Source organism: Manis javanica, chromosome 15, assembly GCF_040802235.1.
Source record: "Manis javanica isolate MJ-LG chromosome 15, MJ_LKY, whole genome shotgun sequence".
In the NCBI taxonomy this organism is placed as follows: domain Eukaryota; kingdom Metazoa; phylum Chordata; class Mammalia; order Pholidota; family Manidae; genus Manis; species Manis javanica.
This window is the reverse complement of record NC_133170.1, coordinates 40,110,708-40,135,974: the sequence shown is the minus strand read 5'-3', so window position 1 is coordinate 40,135,974 and position 25,267 is coordinate 40,110,708. Positions and strand designations below refer to the sequence as shown.

At 47.7% G+C, this 25,267-nt stretch overlaps 1 protein-coding gene across 5 annotated transcripts in view; it reads left to right on the top strand.

Moving 5' to 3' along the window:
* The window catches only part of RFTN1 (raftlin, lipid raft linker 1), a 215,004-nt gene that overhangs the window by 121,966 nt on the left and 67,771 nt on the right, over positions 1-25,267 (top strand). For 4 of the 5 annotated variants that reach the window (XM_036996293.2, XM_036996292.2, XM_017668832.3 and 1 more), the window contains 2 exons: positions 8,750-9,089; positions 16,844-17,050. In XM_036996293.2, the coding sequence (XP_036852188.2) occupies positions 8,750-9,089; positions 16,844-17,050 (547 nt within the window). The remainder of the gene's footprint in view (positions 1-8,749; positions 9,090-16,843; positions 17,051-25,267) is intronic. The other variant, XM_036996291.2, reaches the window with a different exon arrangement.

Below are 25,267 nucleotides of genomic sequence, written 5' to 3'. Positions count from 1 at the left end.
CTAAAACCTGTGTTATTTTTGAACCTCCATTTTCAGAAAGCTATATAAGAGGTTAGGTGACAAAAGATGAGAAAGGTTGTGTGTGTATGATAAAATATTCACTGTAAAGACTCACGTGTAACTGTGCAACCCAGAACAGCATTTTTGTGCCTGTTCCTGACACACAGTACATGCCTCTGTATGTAGGTTCCCTTTATATTTCATAAATCCCCAAAGATCTTAAAATGTCAGCTGCCAGAGAATGGTGGCCCCTGAGTTATGAGGGAGGGTCAGAATGGGCAGTGGTCTGGTCTAGGGTATGTTTTGGATGTATGTGTATGTGAGTCTTGGTCTTTACCCTACCTTAGATGCCTCTGAAGTCATTGCTGAAACCTCTGTCTGTTACTCAGTATTTTATGAGTTTTATTATGTTCTATAGCAGCACCGTCCAGTAGAACTTTCTGTGATGATGGAAATGTTCTATATCTTCATTGTCCAATACTGTAGTCACTAGTGGCTGTTGAACATTTGAAATGTGGCCAGCGATTGAAGAGTTGAATTTTTCTTTTATTGCCAGGAGACAGAAATTTCAGAGATGAGTAAAAAGGTTTCATATGCACTTTTGTCTCTAATAAATGCCACACCCAACTGATACTTGATTTTTTTAACTTGAAGTGTAGTAGATAGACAATATTACATTGATTTCATTTGTACAACATAGTTATTCAACAATTATGTACATTACAAAATGCTTAATAAGTGTAGTTACCATCTGTCACCATACAAAGTTATTCCAATATTATTGACCATATTTCCTAGGCTATACTTTTCCTCCCCTTGACTTATTTATTTTATAACTGGAAATTTGTACCTCTATACCCTTCACCTATTTCATCCATCCTTCCACCTCCCTTCCCTATGGAAACCACCAGTTTGTTCTCCGTGTTTATAAATTTATTTCTGTTTCTTTTGTTGGTTCATATGTCTTAGGTTTAGATTCCAAATGTAAGTGAAATCATATGGTATTTGTCTTTCTCTGACTTATTTCTCCTAGTATACATATACTTTCGAGGTCCATCCACATTGTCACAAATGGCAAAATTTCATTACTTTTTAAAGCTGAGTAATATTTGAGGAGTTGGATCTTTAATTTCATTTTATTTGAATTGATTTAAATGTAAAAAGCCACACTTAGCTAGTGGCTACTGTATGTACAGCACAGCTCTAGATTTTTAAAAAGTCAGTAGGTTTCTGATTCCCAACTTAAAAAAATATATATCTCATTAGTTATAGGAATCCCACTAAGTTCATCATAACATTAAAACCTACCTCTAAATTATAGAATTAAATCTACTAGTTAAAGATTTAACTTGCCTCACCTCAAAATGTGGTGGGAAATTTCCTTTACCAGGGCAAGGGTGATGCCTTCTTTTCGCACTTCAGCCCCTCCCCTGGGACCTTGACTCCATACCAAAACAAGTCCTGGTTGTCTTGCTTCAGTTTAGGGCACATGCTCTATCCCTGCCTTCGGGAGCTGTTTGCCATCTTTTCATTTCTCACTGAGTCAGGTTTAGATTTAGATACCTCCATCAGGCTGCCCTGTGATCTTCCCCACCTCACTCCCTGACCTTCTCTCCTGTATTATGTCAGAGTTCTCCCAAGAAACAGAACTAATAGGATTATCTGTCTATTGAGAGATGAGATTAAGATTGAGATTGATTTAAGAAATTGGCTCATAGGATCATGGGAGCTTGAAGTGTAGTAGATAGACAATATTACATTGATTTCATTTGTACAACATAGTTATTCCACAATTATGTACATCACAAAATGCTTAATAAGTGTAGTTACCATCTGTCACTATACAAAGTAATTCCAATATTATATAGGATCATGGGAGCTGGGAGGTCCGAAATCTGCAGGGCCTTTCAGTGGGCTGGAAGTTCAGGTAAGAGAGATGTTACAATCTCGAGTCTGAAGGTTGAAAACTCAGGCCGATTTTCTATGTTGTTGTTTGGAGGCAGAATTCTTTCCTCAAAAAAAAACTGTCTTTGCTCTTAAGGCTTTCAACTGATTAAGTGGTCCACATAATGGAAGATAATCTGCTCTACTTAAAATTAGCTGATTGTAGATGTTAATCACATCTGAAAAGTACCTTTGCGGCAACATTAAGCCTTATGTTAGCCAAAAAACTGGTCACCATTGTTGAGACAAGTTGATGCGTGAAATTAACCATGATGACTTTTTCACTAGATTCAGATTCAGACAAAAGGGCCTTAGCCTATTCCTGATCCTTCACCCATGCCATCTAGTATGGCTTGTGGACACTCCCATTCCCATTGACTTGTCAGCAAGAGCCTTTTCTGCTCATTTTCCCATGTTATAAATGGCTCTCATTATTACTAAATATAACTCATGCCATTTCTCTGTAACTGATTTCACCCTGATTGATATTCTAAACACAAATACATATACTAGACAGAGTACAGATATCTCCCACTTTTTGTAAGTTTGCACTGTGCCACTTTGGATTTTATGAAAGATCTACCTTAGCACCTTTTTTTCTGCTAATGGAAAGAATCCCAAAGAGGATTTTCTCCTTTACAGAAAAAAGCAAAAATAGCCCTGAGTATGTATTTTGCAGCAAGCCTTGATAGAGGCAGTGTGTACCTCAAGCCTTTATGGGGGCGGTGTGCATCACAAGCAGTGAGCCCGGTCCTGCCACGCTCCTTGCCCAGGAACTATACTCAGCATCAAACCTCTGTAGCTTTGAACTGGGCCTGTGAGCATCTGTGCTTTATCTCAATTTATTTTGTGCACCTATTAGCAAGATGTGTCTTAAGGTATCAGATAAGTGTAAGAAGGGGTTATTTTTGGGGTCTGAGAACATGCCAAAATTTTTCCTTGTAAATTACTGTTAATTGCTTCTTTGCTATATGCCGTTTTGGCTTAGGAAAGGCTTCATAAAAATGGTCTTCTTTCAGATAGTCGGGGAAACCTGTATATATTTGCATTCACTATTTAGGTATTCATTTTTGGGACTATCCCAATCTCATGTTGTTACTTTTAATGAAAGTGATTCCTTAAATATACCAACAAAGATAATATAATTCTTCACAATGAGTTGAGACTTTTTTTAGAAATAAATTTTTAAAACAGAAAAAAGAAGTCTTTTTCTCATCACAATCTCTGGTTTTCAGTTGGGAAAGTAGAGTTATGGTCGAATTTGTTCTTACTCATAGAGCAGTTGAGCAAAGTCATGGGTCAGTCAAAAATGGTCTTACTCAATTTTTGGTGCCCAGACCAGCAGTTGCTCATCCTTTAAGTGTTTGGGGCAGGGTGGTTCTTAAGTGCAGCAGAAACAGAACAGTGAGTGAGGGTATGTTTAGTTTAAACTGGTATCCAGGTGGGCGTCTTGGCCCAGGTTGGATTTTATAAAGTGGAAAGAGTGGTATTGCTGAAGAGGTATCAGCTCGGATTTAGGGTACTCAGAGCAAGACTCGGCCTGTGATCAGCCCCGTGAGGTTTGACCAGTCACGTAACTGTCTCAGAACCAGTTTCCTCATCTGTAAGATATGATTTTAAGAAATAAGATGATGCATGTTAAAGGTCTTTGTAGAAGAGTTGTACAATGTGAAGTTATTGTTTTAATTAATCACAGTTGTTAGAGGAATTTTGTGGTCCTGCATGTGACAATGTGTGAGGAATTTCGTGTCCAAAGTGACCTGGGTGTTCATGATTTGATCTTCTGTATCTGTTTCACTCCATGCTCATGAAGACCTGGTCTAGTGTGAAGTAGTGGTGGTGTCCAGCAGCAGGTGGTAAGCACCTGAGGTAAAGTGGCCTTAGATCTATGGAGAAAGGAGAGGGATTCCAGAAACACTGGGCAGGTAGGTCTGGCAGGATGTGGTGAGGATGAGAGAAAGCCGACAGCCAAGGAAGACTCCTGGGACTGCAGTTTGACAGAAGAGGTCAGTGGGGGACTCAGCCGCTGTGGGCACTGGCCATGCAGGTCTGAGTCCCAGAGGAAAGTCAGGGCTGGGAGTCCAAATCTGGTAAAAATTAACGTATGACTAGTGTCTAAACCCAGGTGAGTAGAGGAGGTCACCACATGGAGTGTTGAGTGGGAAGAACGGGTTGCCAATAAACGTTCTGGTGTTCAATAAAGGTTGAATTGGCATGCTCATGAGACTGGCTCAATAAAGGTTATGAATGAACAAATGAATACATGAGTGAATGAGAAACAAACAGGGTTCAGCTGGACAAACATAGTCAAGCGGCTTTACAAAAAAGAGAAAAGAAAGTACCTGTGCTAGAATAAGGTGGAAAACCAGAAGGGTCAAGGCCCCTAGGGTCTAGCCAAATATTGATCTTTATAAAATCTAAATGCAGTTCTTCTGGTTAAAAAGGACTACTCACCCTTTCTGGTAAACAATTTGGCAGCATGTACCAGGCCTTTGAAAAGTTAATATCCCTTGACCCATTAATTCCACTTCCAGGAATCCACCCAAAGGAAGTAAGCAGAGTTGCAGGCAAAGATTTATGCACAAAGATATTTCAAATTCCTGAGACATAAATTTCCCTGGAAGGCTTGGGATGGGGGTAGGGAACATTTAACTTTAGCATCTTTTTAAAAGTTATCAATACTCAGCAGTACTATGGTATAGAATATAAAATTTCATTAGTGTTTAAGATAAAAGATGAGCATTCAGAGAACTCCGTGCTTGCCATGAGACTCCCACTCTGCTCTGCTTTTGGGGTCACCAAAGAGGGAACACTGGGGGGGTGCTGGTCCGCAGGGTGAAACCAGAGCCTTTGGTGGCATGGTGTCCCAGAGGCGTGCACACTGCCATCCTGTCACACTGTGTGAGGTGAGGTTTACACACTGCCATCCTGTCACAGCAAATGTGTGAGGTGAGGCACACACACTGCCGTCCTGTCACACCCCTCATCACTTCCTGTTTTATTACACCATTTCATTTATGACAGCCCTGACCTTCTGTCAGAAATTTTTCTCAGCATCTCTTTCAGACATAAATGACTCACTTTCATCACTGTCTTTTCTATACCTTTGTATCCATTACTACATTTATCATCCTTTATGAGAAACCTTTGAAATATTTACTTTTGTCAATTACAAAAGTAACATGCATACTCATTAGATAAACTTTGAAGAATTACCCACAAATAGAAATATTATATAGCTGTCATGATACTCAGACCATGAAGTTTAGAACTTAATTTTTATATAACATTGCATGAGCATTATTGTGCCACACTAGTGTAATTGTTTAAAGGTCTGTTGACAATAATTGGCTAAGTCTTCTTGAGAGTTGAGACTCCTATTTTGTATCCCCAGCACCGAAGTTCAGCATTGGTCTGAGTCAGTGTAGGGACTTAATACATGTTTGTTGAATTGTGGAACTGAAAGATTTATCTGTTTCCATCCGTACTTTCAAGGAGCTCATTCCTGGAGAGGAGCCATACATATTCACTCATTATTTAATTCATTCATTCATTCAGCAGATACTTACTGAGCACCTACTAACACTGGACATCATTCTAGCACTGCGGACACAGCAGTGCGCAGAACCCCCACCCTCAAGAAATGTGTATTCCAGAGCAGCGATTTTCAAACTCGAAGGTGTGTTGGAATCACCTGGAGGGCTAGCTAAACCGCAGATCCCTGGGCCCCACCCCCAGAGTTTCTGATTCAGTTTCAGTGGGGCCTGAGAATTTGCATTTCTGCCAGGTTTCCAGATGATGCTAATGCCACCAACATGGACCACAATCTGAGAACCCCTGGCATAGAGGATAAGTTTGCAGTAGGGCAAAAGAATGCTTTCCAGTTCGCAAATGTCTGATTGTCAAAGCCTCTCTGATTCTTCATGTCCCAGAGAGGAGAGAGAGGGTGGAATAATGCCCTGTGTCCAGAGAATGGGTGCCTCTGGATGCCTCTCAGCAGTGTGTGCAGAGCCACGGAAGCCTGGACCAGGAAGGAGAGAGGGTAGAGCAGCAAGGATAGCCACGAGAACCTGCTCTGTGCCCACACTTCGGCACACCTGCCGTATGGAATGTCCAGTCTTCAGAGCACCTGCAAGGGAAGTATGATTTCCCCCATTCTATAGATGTGAAAACTGAGGCCCAGAAAGCCTATGTGATATACTGTGGGCCCCCAGGCCAGTGAGTTGCATGTGTGAGGCTCCTCATCAGGCCTTCCTGCCTCCAAACCCCATGGCTCTAGTTGAGACTCAGGTTGGCCCGGGGCTGGGCCCTCAATGGGACCAGTTTATGAAAATGCTCCAGAATTCACGGCTGCTTCCTCTGCAGCAAATGCCATGAGCCAGGACTTGAGGGTGGGCACCGCCAGTGCCCCTGTTTCTCCAGCATGGAGGGAAGCTCAGGCTTGCAGTTTATGAGGGAGAAAACCAGACTGGAGTGGAGGGCCTCGATTGCTGAAACAGACCTTCACTGTGGAGGAAATAGCTAATTGTCCTTCCTGGAAGAGCTACCTCTGGAAATTATTAATATTTTCTCAAATGTAGATCTTTTTGGCAGTATATTTTTGGTGCACTTTTAGTGCAGGTTAGTGTGTTGAGAATTTGCATAACTGTTCAAAACTAAATGAAAACCCTTCTGAAGAAGCATAGGCTGGCAGAACGATTTCACACACACTGAAGATGAGTAAAAGCTATATGATTCCACTGCAAGGGTAACTAGAGGTGTCCCTGCCACAGACACCAGTTCCCGGCTCTGACACACTTTTGAGTGCCACCTTCTGCTGCAGTGTGCACATCTGTCGGTTACCTGGTTGCTTCACTTTAGGTCCACATACAAGGGCCTTCAAAGATCTGTGCTTTAGCCTAATGACCAAGGAAGACACATTTTGCTCCACTCCATATCTCTGCAAGAGATCATCTCCCTGTCCCTCAGTAGCAAATTATGCTTCTCTCTTGTTGACCTGGTGCATTTCCTCATTTCATTTAAAGACTGTAAAGTCCATTGTTTTTCTTTTCTTGCCTATGTTGCCAGGAAGCTCAGAGCTATGCTTTGTATGCAGTAGTTTTCCTTAACCTAAGGTTCTTTGGTATAATTATCCCCACACTCTTTTAAACCTTTCATCACCTGTGTCTTCTTTTAGAAGCTTTCCAAAAGAACTTCTAAAAGTAGGTGAATATCACAGTTTAATGGGTGAAAAATGAATTTTCAGAGTGGAAGAGATGAATTTAAGGGTTTTTTTCTAACTTCTGAAGAGTGAATTGAGCCAACCATGGGCATATGTATGGACACATACTTGTTGAAGAACATGTCTGTACTTGATGCTTTGAGACATACCCACTTGGTCATGTAGTTAGACCCACGCCAGACCTGGCTACTCACTGCTTGCTTTATGACTTGCAGAGACTTGAATGTCTCTAGACCTCAGTGCCCTCAGCTGAAATGGAGATAATGATACCATGCAGGGCTGTTGAAGATTAAACAAAACAATGTATGTAAAATGCCTGGCACAGAGCCTGGTACATAGTACGTCTGTGATGGACAGTAATTACTACTATTGTTATTGTTAGGTCTGGCACAGGCTGAACTATGGAAAGAGTGGACGGTAGATCTGAAGCTGCTCCAGATCATTTTCTAGACTGCCTGGTGATCAACTAAAATGACTTTCTGCTTAAAGTGAGGGTGGGTCTGCCAAGAAGGCTGCTAAGCCTTGCTTCCCCTTTAGAGAGAGTAGCTCATGCTGGTATTTCTTACTAATTTGCAAAGGACAGTAGTTGATCACTGCAGAAGCCTCAAGATTTTCTGAGGTCATCCACTTAGGCACTGGTGACTAAGACACAACTCTGAGGTCTCCACCTCCTGACTGATTTGTAAAGTGACTTGCACACCCTTGCTCAGAAAGTCCCCAAAAGCCCATTTCCTAGTTTTGGCTGACTCTCACTTGATTTTATTAGGCTATTACTTCCAGTTCTTCTTTCACTTAAAACTATTAAATTCAATTGCCCGGGGGGGTGTTTTAGGGAGGCAAAGTAAAAGCCATCCCACTCTGTGTGGTCATTAGTCCCCATCTTGCCAGCTCAGGAAATGAGAAGGAAGTTACCTGCGCGGTGCACACCATGGCCTGGAGCATCACCTGCAGGCCCCGCGGGCCCTTTGGCCTTGGGGGGCTCAGACAGAGCAGTGTGAGGCAGGTGTCCGCCAGATTTCCCCTCTTGTGGGCCATGTGCCCCTCAACCTCCGCACAGTGGTGTTTCTCCCCACCTCTGCCCTTCTGTGCCAAAACAGTTGTTTTTAAACAGGAAGCTCTTTGGGCCATAAAATGTCAGCTGGTAGTTAGTATATGGTCACCTCTGGATTACACAGCAGCCTGATGGGCAGGAAGCAGGTGATTCATCAGAAAAAGAAAAAGAAAAAATAAACTCTTACCAAAATGAACTTCCTCTTTCAAACTCTTTGTTCCAATCATCCTTTTAGAACATTTTTCCAGGCTCTTAGAAAAAAAACTAACAGGGACTAGTGCAGTGTTCCACAGAGAGGGATGCCCAGCCCTCCAGAGCCAGGTGCCTGGCTCTCCCTCACTAGTAAGGACAAGGCCCCACTGTAGGGCTGGGGTCAGGGTGTGGGCACTGCCTAGAGGACATGAGCCTCTGCCAGCTTGACAGACTTCATGTCCTCAGGAGCCTCCAGCGGAGAGGCATCTTGGATGTCACGTGTGTCCCCCCTTCTGATGGAGCACCCGTTCACCTGGCCCCTGTCCTTGTTTCCCTCACAGGTTCAGGAGGCTGCGAGCCAGGGCCTGAAATTCGTCGGCGTCATCCCTCAGTACCAGGACCCCAGGAACCCGGCCGGCTGCAGCCTCCCGGCGGATACCAGAGGGGCCAGGCTGGAGGCCGGCGAGTGTGCGGATCCGGAGGCCCCGAGGAATCCAGTGGGGGCAGATGGAAGCCCAGAGCCAGGCCAGGGCCCAGGAGTGGAGGCGCCCGCCACCCAGCAGCCCAGCTGGCCCTCAGGAGAGGCGGCCGGGAAGGGCTCTTCCCCACATGGGGTGGGCAGGCCTCTGGACGGACCCGATGGTGCCATGGCCGGAGTGCGCGCCCAGCAGCTCTCGGGAAGTAAGTGTGTCAGCCAGGGCCACTCACCCCACTTACAGGGAGCTTCCCAGGAGGCCCATGGCGCTTTAGGGAAAAGAAATGGCGTAGAGCATAGAGACAGCAGGCCATCAGACAGGGCAGGTGCTTCCTAGTGGCTTCCCGGCCAGCGGACTGATCGCTTACTGAGCTGTGACTTCCCGGGAGGGCTGGAGAAACTGGCTTGCAGTTGCTCCAAACTGTCACGTTTGAAGTAGGTCCTAGGTGAGTTATTTTATTTGCTGAGCTCTTGCTGTGCCCTTGAATTACCCTGCTCTTAACACAGGAAGTGTCAACGTGCCGGCCCCATGCACAGCACCGACTGCACTTTTGGCCCATTTACTTTGAATATCTGCCTAAAAGAAAGAAATCAGGAAAGCCAGGTGAGGACAAATTGTGCAGGACACTGGTAATTCAGCTCACTAGACTGGAAACAGACAGATTTCAGGGACTTTGTGTTGTTGAAAAATGTTGGCTCCGCAGAGAGAACCCCCTGAGGGGGGGCCCCTGTGTGTGAACCATCTGAGCCCCACGGTGACTGACGGCATTGTACACACTTTTGGCGAGAGATGTCAGATAACACTGCGGTGGGGGCTGTGAGCCAGCATTTATGAATGCTTCCTGTGTTCCATGCCCTGTGCCAATGAGTATTTTGTATGACTGATCTCTCAATTCTCCCTGTAGCCCTATGATGTGGGTTGGGGGGGGCTCTGGTATCATTGCCCATTTTACAGCTGAGTAAACTGATGTTTGGAGAGTAAGTCTTTGCCCAGGCTGGGAATTGGCCAATTTGGCATGTGAACCCAGGTGGCCTTCACCACCATCCCATTATACCTCTTGACTGGGCCTTCCCTGTGTAGGACTCTAAGAAAAAACTTCCTGAGTCCCTCAGTTTATAGGGAGTGAAGCTGTGCTTCATTTCCCCTCCACTCCTTTTCCTCTTCTTCGCCTGGAAACCCAGCTGTTGCCTGCAAGCCGGGCACTTACATGTGCTATGTGGCCTCCAGTGGTCTTTCTGGAAGGTGAACAGTCCAGGACTGGCCAGAGGAGATCCCCAGGCCTTGGGGGGCATCTCTCTTACTAATTCTTGAAATTAGCATTTTGTAAATGATGAAGAACAGTTCATGCTTTGAGAATAGAGAAGAGGGTGAAATCATTCCTTTTGTTACATCAGTACTTCCTGAAAAGACTGCTGTGGGACGGCCCATCCCAGGGCCTTACTTGCAGAGTTGATGCAGAGGGAGAGACTGGCGCAGCCTGGGCCCTGAGACATACTAGGACTTCTATGTAATCAAGGCCTGGATGCCCCTTAAGTGCAGACTGGAGTAGAGCTCTTTGTGAGAGTTTCACACTGTTGGAGGCAGGTTCTGCTCCCCTCAGAGAAGCTGCAGCACAGTTACACCCTGGTTGTGCTCCCTAATGAATGTCCAAGTCCTACTCCAGAAACTGTCGTCTTCCTGTGGCTGCTGGGCTAGATGTGTGGGCTGTGAGTCCTGAGAGGGAATATGGGCCTCCTTGGAGCCTTTCTCTGCAACCCAGGAGCAGGAGAGGGTGAGGGTTCAGGGCAGGCACAGGCCACCTGGAGAAAGGGGCAAGAGCCATAGAAAGGCAGGTAGCTCAGTGGTTAAGAACCCATACTCCATTTACATTCCAGTGGTTGAGGCAAGATGCCTTTGGACTCCTTCCCCTGTAAAATAATTTCTTGTTGAAAGTTTGGATGAGATGGACCTTTAAAGCACTCTTCACTGCGTGACTCGTGTGAGCTGATGTATTGGGGTTCAGGCACAGTAGTCCTGCCCACTGACCTCTACCTCTGTGTGGAGCCCTGGCTTTAAGAAAGGAAGCAATTAATACTGGGGTTTCTCCCAGGGGTTTTCAGATACGCCCTATTCCAGAATCCACCTTTCTCCAGTCCTCCTACACCTCCTGTCTTCTGTGGCTGACCCCAGGGAAATTAGCTGGAGAGACTTGTCCTACAGTCCTTGGCCCAGGTGCCCTCTGCTGCCTCACAACTGTCACCTCTTCACCCAGAGATGCCTCCCCGGTCGCTGAACACACAGCACCCCTCCTATCCAAGGCGCTTTGGCTGGTGCCTCCCTCCCTCCAGGTGCTGCTCTCCCCCAGAAAGCCAGCTCCATGGGGAGGACAGGGTGGGAGTGCTGGAGGCAGCCTGCCTGCAGAGGCCGGGCGTGCCACGTATAGGCGCCACAGCTCAGCGGGCAGCAGCTGTGTATTGTCTGCTATCTGTCTGTCTCTCAGGAGGCCACAGGTCTCCGATTTAGGCTGCTCACTGCTATTGTTCATTCCTCTTTCTGTGGAATAAATGAGTCTTTGGGCTTTTTCATCAGTTAACAAAAACACGGGGTTTACTGGCGCTCATGCATGGCCATGTGGCAGATGGACAGACAGCAGTCACAATGATTCTCACACTCTGCGTGAACCGTTCTGAGTTCTTCCTGAGTGTCATCTGGACTGTGCCTGCAACAGCTTTATGGCAGAAGATGCTATTTCTATGCCCATCCCACAGATAAGGGAAGCAGCCTTCCAGCGTGCAGCATCACTGAAGGCCGGGCGCCAGGGACCCTGTCTTCTCTGGCACTGCCTGTGCCTGACCCCAGCCTCTCTCCTAAACCTTTTTCCTGGGAAGTCTTGTCTTCTCCTTGCAATGCCGTGCTGCCTCCAGCTTCCTCGCCTTGCTGCTTGCTCAGCTTTCAGCATGCCTTTCTCTCAGGGCCCCCTAAGGAGGGTGAAGTGTTTTTACTCCTCTTTCTGCCAGGTGGGCTTAAATAGGCAATCACAGCAAGACAATTAAAAAAAGTCCAGAGGGAGTCTCCCTCCTTCCCTGCCTTCTCCTCGCTTAATTTATTTCCTTTATATGAGGCCCAGGGGAGCCATGTCTCATCTGGAGCGGCTGGGCTGGGGCTGCCGGCGCAGTCCCCATCCGGAAGCAGGCCTGGCTGCCCCCGTGCCCGTGGGGTCCGGCCCGCACTGCAGCCCACGCAAGTCCCTTGGGAGGCCCATCACCTGGGTTCTTCCTTCTCCTTGACTTGACTTCCTGGCCCAGGCAGTGTCCTGTAAGTTGGATGCCCGTACTGGGCAGGAGTCCCTGAGCTGGTGCGGGGACAGTCCAGGGCCTCACACCCACTGCTTCTCACAGTCACACCGAGCTGCGGTGAACTCATCAGTGCCCCAGCAGCTCTGCTCAGGGGAGGGGTGCAGGCCCTGGTGGTGCGTTCTGCTCATGGGAAGCATGCTTTCTCCACCTGCAGTATACGGGCCGGAGCCAGGGCAGGCCAGGTTCGGAAAGGCTAGGAAGCCCTCTCTTCCCCTGGCCTCAACACCGTCCTCTCTTCCCTCAGCAATGTCAGCCAGAGAAACAGGGAGGCCAGGCAGGATCATGCAAATTCAAATTGTTCTCACTGCCACTGAAATAATAATAAACTTCTCCCAAGCACTGCCCTTCCTACTCTGCACCTACTCATCTAAAATATCTAGAACTGCCAGCCAGAAACCCTAGCCAGAGAAAGCAAGTGTGCTTCCGGGCTGAGGGGGTGTCTGTCCCAGGCCCCCTTAGTAGCAACTCGCCATGGCGGAGAGGAGGTGCCCTCCTGAGTGTGGCTGTCCCGAGGCGTGGAGCCCTGCCCCGACTGGGGGTATCCTCCCCTCCGGCCCCCAGCATAGCGCCACCACCCGGTCCGCCCCTCTCAGATCTTCCACCTGCCACCATCTCCCTGGCCTTCCTTTCAATCAATTAACAAACAGCTACTGAACTGCCACCCGTGGTCAGCAGCTCCTGCTTTCTGGAAACTGATGAAATTAGCCTTTTGTTAGATTTGGGAAACATCCCAGCGTTTGGGGTTTGAGAAACTGTTGGCTTTGCCATTTGCCAGTCATGATTTCAGGGGACCCACCTAAGGCTTCTGGGCAGAGAACCTATGCAGCCCCTCCCCTGGAGGCTGGGGAGCAGCAGGAGATGGCGGAGGTGGAAGGCCCCTGTAGACTGAGTGGTGTGCCTGTGGCTGCTGCAGTCCTTAGCTGGCTTCCCTCAGAGTGCTGCCATGCGGTGGTTTCCACACTTTGCCCAGGCAGGTGGCCTTGCCCAGGCCCAGAGGTGCTCTGCTGCTGGTACCAAGCCTGATTCCAGAATCTGGACAGGCCCCAGGCTCTCTCTGCCCACAGCCCTGCCTTGCCTTCCCAGTGCAAACCGGTCATCCTAGCTGCCCCTGTCCCACGACCTGGCTGACCTACACCCCCACACGTTCTGACCACCACGTCACTTGTTCCATCCCACCCAGCTAACATGCCAGCTTCCTCCTCCTCCCAGTCTAGTCTTGGAGCTTCATGCTTTAAGCCGGACCCTGAACCCTTCGTTGCCTCCAGCCTGGAGGGATCCTGGGACACGAGGACCCAACCAGCCCGCCTGCTCTCTGCAAGCCACGGGCTCTCAGGGCCATCCTTGCAGACGATGTACTTCAGATTCCATCCGGTGCTTAGATCCTCACTGCGGGGCCCAAGCCTCAGAAGTGAGCACTGCCTCCTTCCTCTATGCTCCTGAGGAGCTTGGCCAGGCCTGAGTGCACCTGCCATCAGGTTGGCAGCACCCAGCAGGCCCCGTGCCCCCTCTTCCTCTCCAGGCTTCTTGCACTTGTCTGACTTAGGTTAACCCAGCAAACATGTGTGCCACCTGTCATATTACAGGGGCTTTTCTGGGCATGGGGCATCAAAATGGCATAAGACAAAGCCCTCATGTCAGGGGGAAGGAGAAAGATAAGACCAAACTAGGTACAAGGCAAGGTAGTCTTACTGCTCCTTCAGTGCTCCACCAGCCCAGCCCTTCTGCCGTTCTCGGGACGTTCTCAGAAACAATGCCTTTCCCCTCCTTTGGGACTTTCTGTCCCATGTCTGGAAAAATATTCCAGCTGGGGTCATGGCAGAGTCACAGAACAACTGAGAAAATTTAAATAAACTTGAGCTTCTTTTTGGAATCCCTGGTGCCTGCTCATGTGAGGATATGTATTGGGGAATCAGAATATTAAAACATCCAAGGGCATCATTTTAGGACAGTTTCTCTTGGCTGGTTTCCACGTGAGTGGAGAGAGAATCATGGCCCAGGAGACAGTGGGACAGAGAGGTTTACTAAAGGGTTATGCATCCACAATCAGGTTTCTCCCAATATTTCATTGCTGCTGATGCTTTGGAGGCTCTTGATTCCAGTAGCATTTCCTTTCCTTCCTGAAAAATTTATTTCTGTCTCTGGCTTCAGTCCTGCACTCTGAGGAGGATGCAGACGCGAAGGCTGTGGTGCTGTCAGCACCGCACTGGCCGCCTCATCTGATGGTCTCCGTCTCCCCTTCATCCCCCTACATTCTTGTTTCCTCTTCAGCCTTCCCCTTTTTCTGTTTCGTTACACATTTGGGAAAGTTGTGTTTTTATCTTGCCATGTGAGTGGGGAATCCCTCTGTGTGATCAAGTGTTGTCATGCATTTTTGGACTTCGGTTGCTTCCAAATTCCCCACTCCCCGTGCAGAGGCTATAATTGCTTTTGCTTTTTAATTTGTATCTGTTTGTGCCTGACTGTGGTGACTGCTGCTCCGGCCCACTGGGGGGTCTCCCGAGGACAGTTTTCTTAGCTTCTACCTGCAGGCATTCTCTGGAATCAGAACATGCCCCAGGGGGATAATGCCTCAGGAGTGGCCCTTGGTCCCTGAGGATGCTTGCCCAGCCTTCCTTGCCCCTGGGTCTCATATGGTGCCTCAGGGTCCCTAGTGGGACTGTGCCCCAGTTGCCATTATGGTAACCTGCTCAATAATGCTTCCATCTCTTCCCTACTTTCCACCCCAACTCCGATATCCTGGGATCATTTCCCAGATAAACTACTTCTACGCAAAGCTTACAGGGCCTGTTTTTGAAGAAATACAAGGGAAGTTGAGTACTCTGTACAGCATTGCTTACCCTCTTGCCGTTAGCGGCTATGGTTTCTTTTTTGAACCCCGGGTCCCTAGGACTGCAAAATGCCTGCTCATCTAGTTCAAGTCCTGTCCCCCCAACTCCAGTCCATTGCTTGATTCTCTCCATTAAAAACCTTTCTGTGCGTGACTTCAGCCCTCAAGTGTGTATTTCAAAGTCACAAAATAGTTTAGTGATAACCAGTCTGAACACCGAGACCTAGTTTCTCACGTGAGAGCATTTACTGGCTGAAGATGGCTTCCTGAGCTCAGCAGTGGACTGAGAAAGGTAATTGAGGGTGGGCATGATGAACAAGCCAGAGTTTTGGTTGTTTAAAATCCAGGTGCCACTTGTGAAGACGGGCACAGTCTTTTCCTAATTGGTTCTATCCAGTGGATGGCTTGAAAGGGCTCCCCAGGAGCTTAACTCTTGCTGATGACAAAGCCCCGTGGCCCAGCATTGGTCCCCAGAGATGTCTGCTGTGCCTGCTCAGATGGGGCTGTAACAGACTTCCTTTGTCCGGAGCACAATACCTATGTGAGGTCTTTTCAGATGTCACATGGGTAGACATATTTGGTGTTAATGCACCTCATCATTCCCTCCCATTCATAGCAAATTGTTTCCCGTATGGTCATAAGGCAAAGTTTCCTTTTTAAATGCATTTATTTAAATAAAGGAAAGTTAAGTCTGTTTTTTTAAAAAAATAATTCAGCTAATATTTGGATACTGCAAATTTGTGAAATACTGAAATATGGGAAAGAGCATCCCAGAATGTGGGACGAGGGCTGGTGTCTCCTGAAGGAGCATGAATGTGCTTTGTCCATTTTGCTAATGTCAACCATTGTTTATGACCTTTAAAATATTTATTTGAAAGAAGGGTGGAGATTTTATTATCATTCCAATAGATAATTTTGGAAACCAAAGCATATTCCTGAGTAGCCTGTGTGTGTGAGCAAAGCTTTTTAAGCTGGGTGAACTCTGATTGCTTGACTAAATGAGTAACACAAAAATAGACCTCCAGACTTAGATTGAAATCCCAGGTATGAACTCCCGGAGGCCGATACCACTCACAGCCAGCAGCACTTTCTGCAGACTCAGGTCATCTGCTGGGTGGTGGAGAGTATTGATTTTTGAAGAGCTGAGCTATAAATAAAGGAACAGAAAGCTCAGCACCCCACTGCCCATGCTGGCTGGGCTGTTTGAGTGACTTACCACTCCAGGCAGGAGCCCTCATTTATGGGAACATATTTATTTTTACATATCAATGATGTATTTTTGATGTACTTGATTAAGTATTATGGGTTCAGCCCCAGGAAACACCACCACTTCAGTTTATAAATAGTAAGTTCAGGGTGTACAAGGTTCCTGGAATTAGAACAGTATTTTTATTTTTATAGGCCTCCTGTACATTTACTTTTTTTTTTTTAAGACCAGCTCTTGCTCAAATGTGTCTGCTTTTTCTTCCAAAACACGTTTGTATGAATTTCTAGAAATGTCTACTATGTCCTTCTCTCAGACACCTAACTGGACAAATTAATCCCAAATAACAGCTCTTCATGGTATGGCAGAGTCAGAACCTAAGTCCCCTCCTTGAAGCCCCACTTCAGAGGTCCGTATCGCTCCCGAGGCACCCTCACTCACGCTGTGGAGTCAGGTTTTATTAGCCACAGTGCAACCTCACAGATTTTTCCTTTGACGTCAGTTCTTCAGGCCCCTGAGGAATCCCGCTAGACCCGGTCAAGCAGGTTTCCATCACTCTTTGACTCACCTTCCCACCCTTTTTACAAATCCAGCAGAAATGGAGATCCTGGCCCTCTTCAACAAACCGAAGAGCCATCAGAAGTGCCGACAGTACTATCCTGTGACCATCCCCCTCCGGGTGTCCAAGAATGGCCAGACAGTGAGCGGGTTGGACGCCAATTGGCTGGAGCACATGAGCGACCACTTCCGGAAGGGCGGCGAGCTGGTGAATGCGGTCTTCTACCTGGGCCTGGTCAACGGTATGGAGCACAGTGCTGGCGCGGCCCTTGGGCACTCCTCGCTCCTCCCCTTTCCCCCTCAGCCTGTCCTCAGAGCCTGCCCCACTCGGAAAGCTCTGCCGCTGACAGCACGCTGCATTTGCTTTCTAATTAACACGTCTTAAAGAACTGTCCATAAAGCCTGCCACCTCTGCTCCCTAGACTTCTCTAGGAATCAGCCAGGTATCTTCTAAAATGACAAGAAAGGAGAGTGATTCTGTGTTACTGATGGTGGCCTCAGTCAATGCTGCTTTTAAAAACCCTCAGAATAATTATTCCCCGGTTTGTTAATTACCCCCTGGGCTCATGCTGCTCCGAAAGTGCAAATTCTTTGTAGACACTATTACTGTTTGAAGGAGCAGTTAATGGCAGAGAAGTGAATTGAGAAGCCTGGTTGCTGTAAGCCGTATGGGGATACACACTGTTTTCTGGGTCTTGTGCAGCCAGTACCCCTACCCCAGTAATGTTTTAATTCTGCATGGAATAGTGCTATTGATACCAGCCTTTCTAAGGTGGAGAGAACATCTGCGCAAAGTGGGGGCGTGTGCCAAGCAAAGAAAGGGTTTAGGGTGAGCAGGAAGGCAAGTTGAGTCATGAGGTGCTCAAAGCTGGAAGGCAATGTGGGGAGCGGGGCCAGCATGCCAGCGTGTATGGATCCTGAGGGCTGCCAGTCAGCAGGATTCCTAAGTGAAACCTAACACCAAATTTGTTGATCACAGCAAAACCTGGCAGGGGGCAGACCCTGACAGCACCGTGTCTTAGTTGTTGAGCAGTTTTCTCTCCCAGAATTAGCAGAGTCAGGAACAGAGTTGGGTTCTACATTATTTGCAATCCTTAAAATGCCAGCATACATCCTTAGAAGTGACATCAGTGTTCATTCTGAAAGTACATGCTTTAAAATCATCCAAAGCTGTGGAATATTGTATAGCACAGACAGGTCTTAATTTTGGATGCCAGCTCCCTTGTTACTATCGAAATACCAGTATCTGATGTTAACGTTAATATAGCAGCAGCAGATATTGTGTAGTATAGTGGGCCACAACCATTTGTGGAATGGACAAATGACATCTTCAGAAAGGGGATTCATTCATTAAGAACACAACTCAAACAGTGTGGGCCAGTGGAACTTTCTTCAGTGATGGGAATGTTCTCTGTCTGTGCTGTCCTGTATGGCAGCCACAAGCCACACATGGCCCCTGACCACTTGAAATGTGACTGCTGCAACTGAGGAATTTTTTTAATTGATTTAATTTTCATTAACTTAAATTTAAATTACTATATGTTTCTAGTGGTGATATATTGGACAAGGCAACTCTAGATTTTGTGTTGCATTGATCCAACTAAGGAAGAGTCAGTGTGGCTCTTCGGTTGCAATGTCAGTGAGCCCCCTCTACCCAAGAAGGCCTTCTCTGGGGGCTCACAGGTTTGCTGAAGCCAGAGAGCATCGTGGTGTGTTTTAATAGGTGCCATAAAGCACCAGTGACAGTATCTGCTTGGGGCAGAGGTTTACAGCCCAGATTCACCAGCCCTAGGGGAGGCCATGGAGGGCCCTGCACCATGCTTCCTGCAGGGGCACCCCATTGCCCATGGTGGGTTGTGGAAATGGTGACTCCTGTTCTCTCCTCCTGGCCCATAGAACCCTGTGTGGCCACGCATTTTAAATGTCTCCTGGGGAAACTGACGGTTACACTGGCATCTTGTGGATGTGCTGGGAGGCACTAAAGGTAGCAGTGTATGGCAGCCACTGGCAGATTCCCTCGCAGGAGATTTGGGGCATTAAAAGGGAAGTCTTCTCTTTGGCCCTACTACCAAGCATGTCAGGGGCAAGGCGAGCCCCAGGAGAGGACACCGTGCAAGTGCACAAAACAACTGATCATCTCTCTGGCATCATGGCGTTGGCAATCCAGGCTGCATTACTGTCCCTTCTGCTCTGCCTTACCCCATTCTCCCACCTCAAGTCCAGGTTTCGCACAGTGTTTTGTCAGATTTGACTTGAGTGTTTGAAATGCTGTTATGCCCTGTCCTCCCTTGACTTCAGCTGCCTTAAAGCTAGCCTTCCTGCCCGAAGCTGCAAAAGTGCAGCTGTTGGCGTCTGGCGCTGAGCCTGCGACATCCATATAACAGGGCTGCCGCCCTGCACGTCTGAGTCCCAGGCATGGCTGCAGACTTCTCAGAGCAAAAGTAATTTAGACCCACTCCAAACCCAAGTACTGTATTACCCTGTGTGCTTCTGACAGGAGGGAGAGGGTGCCTCGGGGGCAGTACTTCAAGTTGGCACATTTCTGCTCTGGAAAAGCCCAGGTTTTGTTGGCCAGAGATGAAATATGTGTATGTTCTTTTCCCAGAATTTAAAAAAGAAAAAGCAGGCTACACATACTTACAAAAGGAACGTATTTCTAATAAGATAATTATGTCCTTGCAAATAAGTCTGGCAGAGCCAGAGTGTGTCCTTTAAGCTGCTTGCCATCTGGAAAAGCACCAGTCTTAACTCTTAAATGGATATTTGTTCTCCAAAGTATTTTCCACAGAGCCGTAAAACTTGAGAACTTTGTCCATAAACAAGGTAATGTTTTAGCCCAAATTATCTAGTTAAGACTCCAGCTTCTGTTTTCAAATTTTTATCCCCCAGGACATGAGAAGACAGAGTGCTCAAGCTTGCTCTTCTGCTGGGGGCTTCCAGGGCTCTCCAGGGTCACTTATGAAGCCTTAGAATGGCAAGGCATCCTGTGCCAGGAAGGCTGCCCCTTCAGGCCCTGGCAAGCAAAGTGTCAATGAAAGCAGAGCCTGATGATGCTAAGGGACCCCAAGCATGGGTCCTGCCGGCTCTGGAGCCGTTCAAACACAGCAACTCACTTAATCCCCACAACTCAGGCGGGTGGTTCTGTGGTTTTCCCCGTGGAAATTGAGTCATTGCCAAGGTTACCGGCTTGTAAGTGGCAAGAAAATGGTAGGGAGAAAGAAGACTGTGGGTAGGTAGAGGCAGGTGAGGAGGAGAGAGGGGAGGGGGCCACATAGGTGAGTGGCTGAGGTCCCCAGCAGGGCCTGGGGTGCCCCGGGCAGGGAGGGGACCCCAGCGTCACCACAGGGAAGCAGCAGCCTGATGGTTGGACACAAACACTGCAGCCAGTGAGACGGGGCCAGAATCAATGATGCTCTGGGGAGCGGGGGTAGGAGGAAGCCCCTCTGCTCTTGGCATGGAGCTGAGAGGTGCCAGCAGTCAGGGGTGACGGCCAGGTGAGCTGAGACTTCTCCCCAAGGGCTCCCAGCCCTCAGAATGCCTGCCGCTGCCATGGCACCCATAGTGCCGGAGCCCCCACCTGCTGCCCTTGACGGCCCTCCCCCTCTTGCTGTCACCAGGCCCTGTCCTGGCCCTGCCTTCCTCTCATTCTGCTCTAGTCCTCTCCTTGTCCCCCCAGTCTTCCCTCTCTGGCCATATGGTCTTTATTCCGCCCCCACTCAGATGTCTTCAACTGTTTCAAAATGTCCTTTGTGGCAAGTTGTTCAAATCAGATCCAGTCCAGCCACATGCACTGTGTGCAGTGACCAGGTCCTCCCTTTCACATGAGGGAATCATTTTGTGTGACGCTCCTTGAAATAATCTGAACCTTTTAACCTGCGGAATGTCCTGCATTCTGGCTCTCTGGCCAGTGCCTCGTAATGTCCCTTATCTTATTTCTGTAGCCTCTGTCTCCTATAAACTGCAATTTAGTTCTAAGGCTTTGATAAATCAAGCTTTCATGACTAGAATACATTCCAGATGCTGTTGTTCACATCAGGAGACACTACATCTAGCTGTCTCTCCATTCCTACCCATTTAAAAGACAGTCTTCCTCGGGACTCTCCCCTACCCCCAAACCCATCTAGATCCAAACATTTGGTATTCATGCTACATTTTTTTGATGCCTAACATAACCTACATTACCTTATATTTGCAAAATACACATGCAGAAAACATGGGTGTGTATTTCAAATACATGTGGAGACACATATTTTGTACAGACACATTCGCAAACCCTCAGGCAGGTCCCATGTCCTGCACTTCTTAGCATCCCTGTGTCAAACACCACACACTGTATACAGGTGACTAACAAGAGCTTCTGGACGATGCTCAGTAAAGCCGATGCTGATGAGGGGAGAAGCTGGTATTGGGATGTGCATCACCAGGAACTGCAGATTAGGAGGGAAGGAGAGCGGGGTGTGGGGGGATGGGAAGGGGTGGAGATGGGGTGGATGCAGGTGGTCCCAATGCCCACCCCCCTGGAACCTCGCCATCTCCAGGAATGTCTGGCCTGGTGGGCACTGTCTGTGTGGCATGGCTTCTGTTTCAGAGGGGCCACTTACTGTAGGGGGTGGATTTTACTTCTGTAGTTAAATACATTTTCTCTTACATCCATAGCATATCCTTAAAAATAAACTTTTTGTGGTATAGAACATACACATACAGAATACTGTTTTCATTGTAAGGCTATAGCTCAGTAGATATCCACAAGGTGAACACACCCTGTAACCAGCGCCAGGTCAAGTAAAATAAAGCAGCCCTCTCAATGCCCCCCTAATGCCCCTCACAGTCTCCATCCCCAGGGGTGACTGTGGTCCAGACTTGAAATACTACAGATTCGTCCTGAACTTTATATGAATGGACTATGTGAATGAACACTCTTCTTGTGTTTAGCTTCTTTGTCATGTTTGTGAGATTTGGGCACCTTTGTACATATAATTGCAGATTTTCCTTGTTACTGTGTATCCCTAATGTCAACACTTACAACTCATCCATTTACGAGTATGTTTTTATTCATTTTTTGCCCCGTGTGGGAAGCTACAGCATCTGCCCAGAATTGGCCCCAGACTGAAGCCCTAAGGCCATCTTCCTGTGATACCACTGAGATGCCACCCAAAACACCAGGCAGAAAGTGGTCAGAGAGCACCCGCTGTGCAAGGCCAGTCCCCTGGGCTGCTCATTGCCACCGCAGCAGAGCAGCAGCACCTGGCGCATCGGTGTGACAGCCCAGTAAATACCTGTGAGATGATGAAAGGGTGCAGGCTTTGGAATCAAGCATCCACATTTAGACCTAGTTTGGCCCTTGCATTCCATTTGAACATGGAAAAAGGATTTAACTTCTGTAGCCTCCTTTTTCTCACCCACTGGGAGGGATAATGCCCTTGCAGAATTTGGAGGAGGGTTCAGTGAGAATCCATGAAGTATGCCTGACCGCGTGCCTCACAGCCAGCAAGCACTGGATCAGCATTTCTTCCCTGTCTGGTCAGGAAAATGGCCCTGAACTTGCAGGCTAACCCTTACCATAACTGAAGAGGGTCATTAGCTCCTCTAGATTATTCACTGCTTCAAACTGAGAATGCAGGAAGGCAAGCCAAGGGTGGCCGCTGGCACCCAAGAAGTGAGCCGGGCAGCAGGTCTGCCCGCTCTTCTGACGATGTCAGTGAATGAACACCAGGGCCCTGTCTTCTGGGATCAGCTGCACAGTGGTCACTTTTGCAGTGGGAATATAGGTTGGTGTGACAGCAAATTCCAGATGGCATATACCATTCCTGGAACCAGGGTGGAGCCGCAAGCCCTATGCAGCATCCAATGGGGGAGGGGCTTTCTGAGTACCAAGGAAATCTGTTATGCCAGCTACCCCAGTGGGGAGCAGAGATTGTTATAAGGAAAACGGTAGCCTTTTTTTCCTATCACAAAGATAAACCACCTACCTTGACCACCCGTTGCGGCATGTGCATTTCTGCTAGGCTTTGGAGAGGAGCGCTTAGTGTCTCAGAGGCTGCAGGGGAAAAGCTTTTGCCTCATAAAACTTACCCCTTGGGACAATAGGGCAAATCTTTCTTCACATGCTTCTTGTGAATCATGAGCTTGGAATGTTAAGGTGGCCTTTTGCCAAAAGACGAGCATCAAATATTTATACTACACCAGGGCAAATAGCTTTCTGTGCACAGTAGGGGAGCATCTTTACGTTAATAAAAAATGCAGTGATAATGGAGTGTTTTCTGTAGATGGAGGAGATTTAGCCTTTTACTTCGGGAGCCCTCACTCTAAGCTAGAACTATTAATGTGCACATTACAGCGAGGCTGAACATGGAAGGTAATAAGGAAATGGGGAGTGGACGAGGCCATCAAAACAAGGGGTGCTTTAAAAGCGCAGCTGTCTGCTCTTTGTGGTTCGCTGGCATTTTGCTGTTCCAGATGACCAGATTTTGACAGCCATCCTGAACTGGCCTCAGAGTTAAGTAGGTGAATCAGCACTGTGCATGCAGAAGAGTGCCGTGGTGGGCTGAGAGGCTACAGGCAGACCCTAGCTGAAGCGGCTGGTAAATAAGGACCAGGTTTGTCCCTACTTCACACCCCCAGGCCCAGCCATTCCTTTGCCCCCTGAACCATACCACACTGCCCTCCTCGGAGGCCTGTGACTTGGGAGGAAGGAGGGGAAGCCAGGCAGGGGACAGGAAGGAGGGTCGGGATGTGCTGCAGCCTCCTGCCTCTTCAGGACCTCAGCTCTGCTGTACAGAGCTGTTGGCTGGCCAGACACCGTCATATGATTGTTGTAACATTGGATGCCCTAGTATATAGTGCACATAGGAGGCACGTTGGGAGGCCCTCGAGGTTTTCCATTAAGGACATCTGTAGGTAGCGGCTTTGGAAATTTGATAAAACATATTTTTATAGGAGCCCTGAGGGAATTTGTGCTATGTTGATATAATCCTGAAGGAATCCTTGAGCATATTCTGGTCCCAAGCATCCCTAGGTCAGGACATGGGGACACTCCTCAAAGGGGTTCCATGGAGCAGCTCTGATGTAGCAGGGCCCAGCTGCATCTCTACTCCCCAGAACTTTGAAAGTGACCTGGAAGATGGTCCATCTTGTCCTGGACCCCAAAACCCTTGTGATGTGGTTCAGCTGAAGAGCAGTGCTATTCTCCCCTGGCCACCTTTATAAATAACTCTTAGGAAAGCATTGGACAAACATTTGATGGAAACTTTTTAACAGAGCAGATGAGAGGCAAGATTAGCACCTTTGCTAAGGCTTTATGATAATAGACTCAGGATAAGAAACAAATAAGAACCTAGAGCATGGTATTGCCTAACCCACAAGGGTCACTTGAAATGGAGTATCATCTTGTCAGGTTGGATTAATATCAGGATAAGGCTTCTGGGATCCAGGAATTCCCCTCACAGCTGTAGTTTGTTGAGCTGGTCAGGCCTCTCTGTCATTCTGGAATAATCAGAAATATCCTCAGGTCAAACAAAGTACACTGGTCTCATGTTTATTATATTTAGGTTCATTGTATCAGTCAGCTATTGCCACAATAATGCTGTGTAACAAACCAGTCCAGTGTTCCTGTCTTGAAACAGTAATAATTCATTCTCACATATTTGTGGGTTGGCTGAAGCAGCCCCATGAAGGCAGCTTAGCTGATATGGGCTCACCCACAGGTCTGTGGATCAGCTGATCTAAGCTAAGCTCCTTTCAGTAGCTCTGTTCCATGTGTCTTTCTTCTTCCTGGAATAAGTGGACTGACTGGGGCATGTCCTCACAAATTGGTGGCATACAAGATGAAGCAAGCTCAGCCACACAAGTGCTTTTCAAGTCCCTGCTTGCCCACACCTGCTAATATCCTATTGGCCACGCAGATCACATGGATAAAGCCCCTAGTTGGCTTCTTGACTTTCTTCTCATGATTCTGCTGCTCTTCTGGTCCTTGGCTGCCCCTCATCCACTGAACTCTCAAACCCTGAAGATCCATGTGGCTTGCTTGCTTAATTAGTTCATATTTCTACCCAAAATGGGAGACCTACCCTGAACACCTCTTTCAGATATAGCCAACTATTGCCAAATTCACATGCTTCCTGTAACCTACTTTATGTTTTTATAGCATTTATCTGATACCACATCACTAGCTCCCTCCCCACTGCAAAGTAAGCTCCAAGGGGCAGGGACTTCATTTGTCTGCTGCCTGCCGGATCTCCAGCGACCACAGGAGCACCTGGCACATAAAGGTGCCCAGTCCATGCTGGCATAAATGAGCAGCTGAAAGGTTTTTGGGGTAAGCTTGAATCTTCAGGCTCAAGTGATGCAGTGCTCAGTCTTCTGAGGCTTTCGCTTCCTTTAACTACTCTAAGGAAGGTCTATCTGTGTTGGCCCCAGATTTCCTCACCATTGTTTGTAAAACCTTTTGATTCTTGTTCTGC